The sequence below is a fragment of the Chanodichthys erythropterus genome, chromosome 12 (genome assembly GCF_024489055.1).
Source record: "Chanodichthys erythropterus isolate Z2021 chromosome 12, ASM2448905v1, whole genome shotgun sequence".
Lineage (NCBI taxonomy): Eukaryota > Metazoa > Chordata > Actinopteri > Cypriniformes > Xenocyprididae > Chanodichthys > Chanodichthys erythropterus.
In genome coordinates, this window is record NC_090232.1 from 1,815,561 (window position 1) to 1,827,880 (window position 12,320).

The 12,320-nt window shown below is 36.0% G+C and overlaps 1 protein-coding gene across 2 annotated transcripts in view; it reads left to right on the forward strand.

Moving 5' to 3' along the window:
* The window catches only part of LOC137033127 (A disintegrin and metalloproteinase with thrombospondin motifs 5), a 50,936-nt gene that overhangs the window by 16,244 nt on the left and 22,372 nt on the right, over positions 1 to 12,320 (forward strand). The window contains exon 1 of one of the 2 annotated variants that reach the window (XM_067405266.1): positions 5,854 to 7,035. The exons of the other annotated variant lie outside the window; for it this stretch is intronic. Coding sequence (XP_067261367.1) covers positions 6,064 to 7,035 — 972 coding nt within the window. The 5' untranslated portion in view covers positions 5,854 to 6,063. Of the gene's footprint in view, positions 1 to 5,853; positions 7,036 to 12,320 lie in introns of those variants that run through there. 2 annotated transcript variants of the gene reach the window in all.

Sequence of the window (12,320 nt, forward strand, 5' to 3'; positions counted from 1 at the left end):
AAAAACAACCCAAGTTGGGTTAAAAATGGACAAACAATGACTATATAGCCGGCTTAAAATGAACCCAAAATCGGTTGGAAATTAAAAATCAGACACATAATTACTAGAGGCAACAGTAATAATCAAAAGGTGAACATTTATTAATAAGCAATTTAATAAATGTTTATTGTTTAACTATTATTCATTAAACTTATTAATAAATGTTAATTTATTATACATATTAATAAAAGTTCATTTCCAACATATTTTGGGTTCATTTTAAGCGAACAATACAGTAATTTGTAAACAATAGTTTACAATAATGGGCTAAATTAATGGGTTAAAACAACCCAATCACTACACTCTAAAAATGCTGGGTTAAAAACAACCCAAGTTGGGTTGAAAATGGACAAACCCAGCGATTGGGTTGTTTTAACCCAGCGTTTGGGTTAAATGTTTGCCCAACCTGCTGGGTAGTTTTATTTAAACCAACTATTATTTAAAAATTGCTATATGGCTAGCTTAAAATGAACCCAAAATAGTTGGGAAATTAAAAAACAGATGCAATTAGAGACAACAATAATAGACAAAAGGTGAATGTTTATTAATAAGCTTTAATACTTTATTAATATAAATTTAATAGTTTAATAGTTTATTAATATAAATTTATTAATAAGCAATTTGATAAATATTTATTGTTTAATAATTATTCATTGAACATTAATAAATTTTCATTTCCAACATACTTTGGGTTCATTTTAATTAAGCAATACAGTAATTTTTAAACAATAGTTGAGTTAAATAAAACTACCCAGCAGGTTGGGCAAATATTTAACCCTACCGCTGGGTTAAAACAACAGCATTTTTTAGAGTGTAGGTTAAAACACCCCATTCGATGGGTTAAATTAACCTAATTGCTGGGTTAAAACACCCTATTCTTGCTGGGTTAAAACACCCCATTTGATGGGTTAAATTAACCTAATTGCTGGGTTAAAACACCCTATTCTTGCTGGGTTAAAACAACCCATTTGCTGGGTTAAAACAACCCATTCGCTGGGTTAAAACACCTCATTTGATGGGTTAAAATAACCCAATCGCTGGGTTTGTCCATTTTCAACCCAACTTGGGTTGTTTTTAACCCAGCATTTTTTAGAGTGTAGGTTAAAACACCCCATTCGATGGGTTAAATTAACCTAATTGCTGGGTTAAAACACCCTATTCTTGCTGGGTTAAAACACCCCATTTGATGGGTTAAAATAACCTAATTGCTGGGTTAAAACACCCCATTCGCTGGGTTAAAACACCCAATTTGATGGGTTAAAATAACCCAATCGCTGGGTTTGTCCATTTTCAAACCAAAGGGTTATGACACTTACACGTTTTCTCTATCAAGATAATCTTTACAAGTTAACACAACATTTATAGATTTTGAAGCCTAAATAAAGTTGTCAGATATAAAAGGCTAACAGTAGGCTATAAACGGACTACAGCACACCATGGTCGCGGATCAACGTCAAGCTTCCTCAAACTTTATTTAGAAAACAACTTTATTTAAAAACATGCTCGCTGATTATGATCTGCGCTGTTATGAATACTTATCCACTTTTTCATGAGAAATGCTGTCCAAATGTCCTGTTTGTCATGATGACGTATAAAGTCCCCGCCAAAGGAAGTAGTCCCTTTTAGCAACTTGTTAGCAACTGCCGTTTTTAAGACACAGTAAAAGTTTAAAAAATCACAAGTGGGTTATAACTGGTGTGTTTTATGTTATAGATCAAAACGTGAAAGTATTTAGAGGCTTTGTTAACCACAGACCTTATTTCAGGCGATTTAGCAAAAACCCATTCAAAAAACCCATAGACTTTACGGCGTTGGAACCAGAAGTCCTAAAATGCTAACTCGCTTGCGGGTTTTGCCTACAAAAACGCGTCATTCCTGGGGCACTCTATTGGATCCATGCATTAGCTCTTAAAGTGACAGCAGCCTAATTTTAAAAGAACAAAAGACAAAGAACAAGCACTTGCTGCTCTAGACTGAATAACTTTTGTAGCTTTAATAAGGATTAATCTGTTTATAAACATTTGTTTAAAAAAAATATATTTATGGCTGGTAAATTTTTCTTAAGTCACGGGCCATTGACAGGTGTGGCAGAAAGTTAGTTTTAGGCCCTGCATGTAAGTAAATGCAGTTGTTAATCCCAAAAACTGACAGTGTGAACAGTCTAACTCACTCTGGTATAAAATGGACAAACTCATGGATAAAATCCAGCCCTGACCATTTATTTCTCATGAATATCCTGTTTAACTGGGAAATACATCACTTTATGGAAGTAAAATGGGTCGTAAATGCCATTTCTAAGTCGTTTCAGAATGTTATTACCTTCTCATGAAAGATTTTGAAGACAAACATGTTTTCATTTATAATAACGTCACTGATGAATCAGGGTTGAATCAAGAGTCGGGGTTGATTTCACATGATTTAAAGGATCTATTATGTTAACATCGTTACATTGAATTTATTATGTGAAGTCTGGATGATAAAGATGCAGAAAAAAAATATTAATTAAAATGTATTAAATGTAAAACCATCAAACCTTTCAATTTAAGTGATACACTTGCAATCATTGATTCATATGGTTATATATCGCAACTAGGGTTGAGTGTAGCTGTGTGGAAGCTGTTCATTATGGCTGCGTTTTTCTGATTGGTTTGATGCGGGTTTATTGTGAGGAGGTGGGCTTCACCGTCACTGTGAAACATACGTGATAGTACACAGTGTTCTCTCATGAACTCCCACACACTCCTATAGAACGGCAGCAGGACGATGCATGTGGGGGTTGACGGTCTGTGCTGGCCTGAATGGAAATGGAATAGTTAAAAGAATGAGTTTACCCCCCCAAAATGATACTCACATTGTTGAAATCCCACTGAAACAAACCCATTTAGTGTGCATTCAAGATGCATTGTGCAATGACATTAAATGCCAACAACGAAATATGAAGCAGCCGAACTTTTTCAACATTGATAATATTAAATGTTTCTTGAGCAGCAAATCATCATATTAGAATGATTTCTGAAGGATCATGTGACACTGAAGACTGGAGTAATGATGCTGAAAATTCAGCTTTGATCACTGGATATAAATTACATTTTACTATACATTCACATAGAAAACAGCTGATTTACATTGGAATAATATTTCACAATTTTTACTGTAATTTTGATCAAATAAATGCAGCCTTGGTGGACATTAAATTTTTTTTAATTATTTCAAACTTTTGACCGATTTACATTTATGCATTTGGCAGATGCTTTTGTCCAAAGTGATTTAATGTATTCAACGTACATCGTGTATATATATATATAGGAGACACATACACATACAGTATGTGAGGAGAAAAAAGACTAAATATTCCCTGTAGCCTGCGTGTCTGCTGTTTCTGACAGCTCCTCTGGGAAACACTATGCAGTGACTCAGCCTCAGTAAACAAACACTGGGCAGGAGATCCATGAAGTGTCATACAATTCCGATGCAATTTGGCTCCGTGTGTCATTCTGAATAGCGACTCGTATTACACAACACCCAAATCCAGCGACTGACAGCACTGGCACGAAACCACCAGCTCGCCTCAAGATGTAATAAATATCCTCTTAATATCTGTCAGATTGCACGAACGTGACGGTACATGCCGACGCTTTTGTCCCAGTCGATGAAGCTTCTATTCTGGATGCGCCATAAATTATCCATCACCTCAATGCTCAGGTCAGTCTATGTGAGTTTGGAGAAGAAGAAAGTGCTGTGATCAATAATTAAAATATTGTTACTCAACTACAGCAAGCTCAAGCTTTGAAAGCTTCAATGTACAAACCAATGAAAATGCTGTCACTGTTGTTGTTGTTGTTGTTGTTGTGATGATGTCATGACACAGTGCTGGAGAATGAAGCCCTCACTAGTGTGCACACAATACTCAGTGTTCTGTGTCATTGCCTGTGGCGGCTGATGCACTATTGAACAGGGTTTCCCAGTAGTGGATGGATTCCCTCCATGATGTCACGTTCTGTTGGGATTCATGTTGAGAATGCTGAATGTGCAAATTATAATAGTAATCGAAAATGAACCCCTCAGATGTGTATAATAAAACAACCCATTCGATGGGTTTGTCCATTTTCAACCCAATTTGGGTTGTTTTTAACCCAGCATTTTATCCTCGTAAACATAGCCAGTTATTTTATAAGCGAATGTAAACAGTTGAGAAATAAAACACGTGTAACAGAATGTTGGATCCGTGCATTAGCTCTTAAAGTGACAGCGGCCTAATATTCCCGAATCAGAAATATGTTATGCAATATAGGATTCTGGTTGAGATCAATTTGAAAAAAAATCACACAGAAATGTGAGTAGAGACTTCCACATTTTTCATTGAGGACTTTTTAAACATTGCCTCTAATAAGATTAAAGTCACCATGAAATCAAAATGGACAATTCTTGTTTTTTTTTTTTTTTTTTATGGAATATTGCATAAATTATTTCTCAGTGCATGTCATTATTGTGTTAAATTCATAATCTTGAATCAGAATATCTTCCCCTCCCTCTTGTAGCAACATCTCTTCTCTGATGATGAGGGCGGGGCAACCTGTCACTCACATGAGATCTACCAATAGCAAACCACAACCATCCAATCAATTCCCAACGGACAAAATCAAGCCCCGCCCTACATTTGTTCTTGTTTGAGAAGCCATTTCACTCTGATATATGGCACAACAGAGAAGAAAAGACCAGCATAACTTCCCTTTCATGAGAAGCCATCAATATGCTGTTTTTAAGTCTTTAATTTGATGTCATTTGATGCCAATTACATTAAATGCCATTTTCAGATTTTCAGTGAATAATGACTTAGCTTTGTCTGAGAACAGACCCAAATTTATCATAAGACTTCAGAAGAACTGAGATATAATGCATGAGTCATATGCACCAGTGCTTTAAGATGCTTTTTCATTTTCTATATAAGATAAAGTCAAACGTATACTTCCACATTTTTCACATTACCTAGTTTGATTATTATCGGCTCTTGTAAGATGAAGAGAAGTCATCAATATAATGATTTCAATCATTAAGAGAAGAGGAAGAGTTGTTGTAGTATAGTGTTTTAAATTTTTTTACGCCGGACTGCTTCACAAACGAGGGTCAATTCAACACAAAAGATGAACATGACGACACATGCTAGTGGATGAGTTGAATCAACTCCACAGCAACTACATCAATTTATCCACTAACCATTCAGAAACGTCTAAAAGTTGTAACTTCTTCCTGAGTCTCTCCATCAGTGTCGACTCCGGTTTGAACAATGTAAGGCTGAACACTTTCCTCATTTTGGCTGCGTGAGATTCTCCAGCTTTGTTGTTGTTGAGCTGTTAAAGCTCCGCCCTCTTCTGGAAAGGGGGCGGGAGCAGCAGCTCATTTGCATTTAAAGGGACACACACAAAAACTGTGTGTTTTTGCTCACACCCAAATTTGACAAGCTATAATAAATGATCTGTGGGGTATTTTGAGCTGAAACTTCACATTAATGAATGCTTTAGAAGTACTTTTCTAATGGAGCCTTATTGTAAAGTGTTATTGTAAACCAGCATGTTCATTCATAAGTCACATTTCAACATGTTTCCTCATGTTTGTGAGGACATTTTCAAACATTTGGCTTCTAACAAGAGATGAACCTGTAAACTGAACACAGAGAGAGAGAGAGAGAGAGTTGGGAAAGAATGAGAGGAGGAGGTCTGGAGTGGAGAGTGAGCGCAAAGGGGCAGGACTCTCTCTCTTTCTCTCTCTCTCTCTCTCTCTCTCTCTATTTCTTTCTCTCTCTGTGGTGCTTTTAAGAGGAAACTTTGTGTTTTGTTCTTCAAGTTCACTTTAGTTCTCGCTGCACTCTCGTGGTGTTTTCTTTGCCTTCGTGTATTTATTTCACTCGTGAGATGCGCACCGGGACTAATGGATCAGTCCGCCTCGGTTTGCTGGAATTTCTCATCTTAAAGCTGGATTTCGGATTGTAATGTTTCCAAAAGTTTTCATGAACTACATGGAATAATAATGTGGCAGATTGTTTTGTTGTGCTGCGCTCTGGACGGCTCCTTTGCGTTCAGCGCGCTCCGTCCACCTGCGAACGCGTCTCTCCTCACACCTGCCCAGCGGAGCGACGGCGTCGTGCGGACTGTGGATCGGATTTATCACGGGGGAGGCAAAGCCGGGTACCTTCTGTACATGGACGAGCAGCGCTTTCAGCTGGATATGGAGCGGGACGAGTCGGTACTGTCTCATCACTTTGGCTCGAACGCGGACGCGCCGCCGGTGCGCCGGGAATGCGTTTACCGCGGAACCGTCAATTCAAACGCGGAGTCTCTTGCGGTTTTCAATCTGTGCGGCGGTGGACTTGATGGGTTTTTCGCGGTTGATCACGCCCGGTACACAATCACACCGCTCATCCGGGCGAAGGGCCACGAGAATGACGTGCACATCGTCGAGGACGCCGACGCGACGCGCGCTCTCCACTTTTACACCCGGGAACGCTTCAGTTTCGAAGAGATGCCCGCGCGACACAGCTGCGGCACGCGTGACCGAAAAACACGCAGGGATAAAAAGCGGAGCGCTCGAGGTAAGCGGAAACGCAATGAGGACGCGCGCGGACGCAGATGGTGGACAAAGTTTGCGAAGCCCGACGCTTCGCTGACGCGACGCAGGAGGTCCGTGTCTCGCGCGCGGCACGTGGAGCTGCTGCTGGTCGCGGATGGGTCCATGACGAAGAAATACGGGAAGGACCTGCATCATTACCTGTTGACGCTCGCGTCCATCGCGTCCAAACTCTACGGTCACGCCAGCATCGAGAACCCCATCCGCCTGTCCGTGGTTAAAGTCGCGATTCTGTCCGAGAACGAGAAGGGGCTCGAGGTGTCCAAAAACGCCGCCGCGACGCTCAAGAGCTTCTGTAAGTGGCAGAATCAGCAGAATCCGCTGGATGACGATCATCAGCATCACCATGACGCGGCGATCCTCTTCACCAGGCAGGTAAAAACTGAAACAGTCGCGTCGCGCGCTTGACTGGCGGTCACGCGCAACGAACTTCATGAACTACATTGTGTCTTTTGTGAGTGAGTGAGTATGGAAGCCCATTTCTGCTGCATAAGAATAAGAATTATGTTTTAGTAAATCATAATTATTACATAAAAAATGATATATAAAGTCATAATTGTCATATGACATAAAATGAATATATATGACGAAATTATGAGATAAAGATGAAATTATGACATACTAAGTCATAATTAAGAGATTAAAAAGTCGAAATTATGACGTATAATATAATTATGACACTGTCATTTGACATAAAAGGTCAAAATGATGACATACTAATTCGTAACTAAGTCATAATTTTGACTTTTTTGTTATATGACATCATAATTCTAAATTATGAGATACACCTGAAATTATTACATAATAAATTATAATTAAGAGATTAACAAATAGAAATTATGACATAAAAAGAGAAATTGACATACTAAGACATACTAAGTCATAATTATGGCATATAAATCATAATGAAGTCATAATTATTTAATTTGTTTGTCATAACGATGACATAAAAAGTCTAAATTATGAGATAAACATGAAATTATTACAGACTAAGTCATAATTCTGATATATTACACCATTATTAAGCCATACTAAGTAAATTATGACATAAAAAGTCAAAATTATGACATATAATATAATTATGACACTATCATATGACATAAAAGGTCAAAAATATTACATACTAAGTCATAATTAAGTCATAATTTTTACTTTTTGTCATAACTATGACATAAAAAGTCTAATTTATGAGATAAACAGTGAATTATTACACAATAAATTATAATTAAGCGAATAAAAAATAAAAATTATGACATAAAAATAGAAATTGACATACTAAGTCATAATTATGACATATATATCATAATTAAGTCATAATTATTTAATTTTTGTCATAACTATGACATAAAAAGTCTAAATTATGAGATAAACATGAAATTATTACATACTAAGTCATAATTAAGAGATTAAAAAGTAGAAATTATGACATAAAAATGGAAATCATAACATACTAAGTCATAATTTTGATATATTACACCATAATTAAGACATACTAAATAAATTATGACATAAAAAGTCAAGATTATGATGTATAATATAATTATTACACTACCATGTGACATAAAAGGTCAAAAATATGACACACTAAGTCATAATTAAGTCATAATTTTTACTTTTTGTCATACCTATGACATAAAAAGTCTAATTTATGAGATAAGCAGTCAATTATGACATACTAAGTCATAATTATTACATTAAAAGTAGGGAAAATGGGTTTCCATACTGATGAACACACGTGTGCACAGGTATGAAACTCTACCATGGCTCATGAATTGAATTACCATGTTTTATTTGTTACCATCAGTGTACCATGATTATTTTACCATGGTACAATGGCAGAATGCTATGGTACTTTTGAATATATTATGGTATTAACATGGTGCTCCAAGATAGATTTTGTTTCTTGACCTTTTTGACCTGTAATGTCCAACACTATATTGACAGATATTTGGTTTAGATGTATACCACGATGATGCTACACACAGTGCCATATAAATACCATGGTATATTTCAAAGAACCATAGTATCACCTGATACCCTCAAACCCACAGCAGTGTGTGTGTGTGACCAGGTCAGCTGGATCCGATCATGTGGGAACATCAGTCTCTCTCTCTTCCCGCTCCACAGTGAACTGTAAAATTATTTCCTCTGTTGCTGTTTTTCTAGGCAGGCGTCTTCGGCGTCCCCTGACTAGTGTGTGTCATTATGCAGTGTGTGATCCTTGTGCGCATTCCTTACACGGGATTCTGCTACAGATTTGAGTGCCATGAACCACAGCAGAGAGCTGTGAGGAAAATCAACACATCTCCCATCTGAAAGCCCTTCCCAGGCTGAGACCACACTCGTTTAGCCCGAACGATCCCACAGTAAAGCGCAGATCTCCATGCCTCGCTCCACCACCTCGCTTGTGGTTTGGAGCTTGTCGTGTTTCCAGACGAGGCTTGTGGTGCATGTAAGTCATGCAAGGTCTTGTTCACCGGAGCACTTAAACTGCAGAAAATCCTCTGCTCTGTTAGTTACTCCGTCGTGCTTTCTATCTAAACATCCTTAAAGCAAGATCAATTTCAGAATGTATCTCGAATATCTTAAATAGATCAAATTGTTAAAGTGAGTTTGGTATCGTTAACTGAAATTAAATCCATAAAAACATTTCCGTTACTTGAAATAAAATAAGTAATACATGCATGTTAATTTATACATCTTGAAATGTTAAAAATATATTCGAGTATGTATAAATTACCATTACCTTGACTAATGAATGCTGTATATGGAAACTTGTTTCTGCCACAAAATAAAAAAATAAAAAAGGCAATTCTGAATTTATATCACGCAATTCTGACTTTATATCTCCCAATTCTGACTTTATAACTCACAATTCTGACTTTATATCACGCAATTCTGACTTTATAACTCGCAATTCTGACTTTATAACTCACAATTCTGACTTTATATCTCTCAATTCTGACTTTATATCTCCCAATTCTGACTTTATAACTCGCAATTCTGACTTTATATCACGCAATTCTGACTTTATATCTCTCAATTCTGACTTTATATCTCACAATTCTGACTTTATATCTCGCAATTCTGACTTTATATCTCGCAATTCTGACTTTATATCACGCAGTTCTGACTTTATATCTCACAATTCTGACTTTATATCTCTCAATTCTGACTTTATATCTCACAATTCTGACTTTATATCACGCAGTTCTGACTTTATAACTCGCAATTCTGACTTTATATCACGCAATTCTGACTTTATATCTCCCAATTCTGACTTTATAACTCGCAATTCTGACTTTATATCACGCAATTCTGACTTTATATCTCACAATTCTGACTTTATATCTCACAATTCTGACTTTATATCTCACAATTCTGACTTTATATCACGCAATTCTGACTTTATATCTCGCAATTCTGACTTTATATCACGCAGTTCTGACTTTATATCTCGCAATTCTGACTTTATATCTCGCAATTCTGACTTTATAACTCACAATTCTGACTTTATATCTCTCAATTCTGACTTTATATCTCACAATTCTGACTTTATATCTCGCAATTCTGACTTGATATCTCACAATTCTGACTTTATATCTCACAATTCTGACTTTATATCTCACAATTCTGACTTTATATCACGCAATTCTGACTTTATATCTCACAATTCTGACTTTATATCACGCAGTTCTGACTTTATAACTCGCAATTCTGACTTTATATCACGCAATTCTGACTTTATATCTCCCAATTCTGACTTTATAACTCGCAATTCTGACTTTATATCACGCAATTCTGACTTTATATCTCACAATTCTGACTTTATATCTCACAATTCTGACTTTATATCTCACAATTCTGACTTGATATCTCGCAATTCTGACTTTATATCTCGCAATTCTGTCTTTATAACTCGCAATTCTGACTTTATATCACGCAATTCTGACTTTATATCACGCAATTCTGACTTTATATCTCGCAATTCTGACTTTATATCTCGCAATTCTGACTTTATATCACGCAATTCTGACTTTATATCTCGCAATTCTGACTTTATAACTCACAATTCTGACTTTATAACACGCAATTCTGACTTTATATCACGCAATTCTGACTTTATATCTCGCAATTCTGACTTTATATCTCGCAATTCTGACTTGATATCTCACAATTCTGACTTTATAACTCGCAATTCTGACTTTATATCTCACAATTCTGACTTTATATCTCACAATTCTGACTTTATATCTCGCAATTCTGACTTTATATCTCACAATTCTGACTTTATATCTCGCAATTCTGACTTTATATCTCGCAATTCTGACTTTATATCTCACAATTCTGACTTTATAACTCGCAATTCTGACTTTATATCTCACAATTCTGACCTTATATCTCACAATTCTGACTTTATATCTCGCAATTCTGACTTTATATCTCGCAATTCTGACTTTATATCACGCAATTCTGACTTTATATCTCGCAATTCTGACTTTATATCTCGCAATTCTGACTTGATATCTCACAATTCTGACTTTATATCTCGCAATTCTGACTTTATATCACGCAATTCTGACTTTATATCTCGCAATTCTGACTTTATATCACGCAATTCTGACTTTATAACTCGCAATTCTGACTTTATATCAAGCAATTCTGACTTTATAACTCGCAATTCTAACTTAATATCTCGCAATTCTGACTTTATATCTCGCAATTCTGACTTTATAACTCGCAATTCTAACTTTATATCTCCCAATTCTGACTTTATAACTCGCAATTCTAACTTTATCTCACAATTCTGACTTTATAACTCGCAATTCTAACTTTATAACTCACAATTTTAACTTTATAACTCGCAATTCTAACTTTATATCTCACAATTCTGACTTTATATCTCCCAATTCTGACTTGATATCTCCCAATTCTGACTTTATATCTCCCAATTCTGACTTGATATCTCACAATTCTGACTTGATATCTCACAATTCTGACTTGATATCTCACAATTCTGACTTTATGTCTCGCAATTCTGACTTTATATCTCGCAATTCTGACTTTATATCACGCAATTCTGACTTTATATCACGCAATTCTGACTTTATATCTCGCAATTCTGACTTTATATCTCGCAATTCTGACTTGATATCTCACAATTCTGACTTTATATCACACAATTCTGACTTTATATCACGCAATTCTGACTTTATATCTCGCAATTCTGACTTGATATCTCACAATTCTGACTTTATATCTCGCAATTCTGACTTTATATCACGCAATTCTGACTTTATATCACGCAATTCTGACTTTATATCTCGCAATTCTGACTTGATATCTCACAATTCTGACTTTATATCTCGCAATTCTGACTTTATATCTCGCAATTCTGACTTTATAACTCGCAATTCTAACTTTATATCTCCCAATTCTGACTTTATAATTCGCAATTCTAACTTTATATCTCACAATTCTGACTTTATAACTCACAATTCTAACTTTATATCTCACAATTCTGACTTTATAACTCGCAATTCTAACTTTATATCTTGCAATTCTAACTTTATATCTTGCAATTCTGACTTTATATCAACCAATTCTGACTTTATATCTCGGAATACTGAATTTATATCACACAATTGTGAGTTTATATC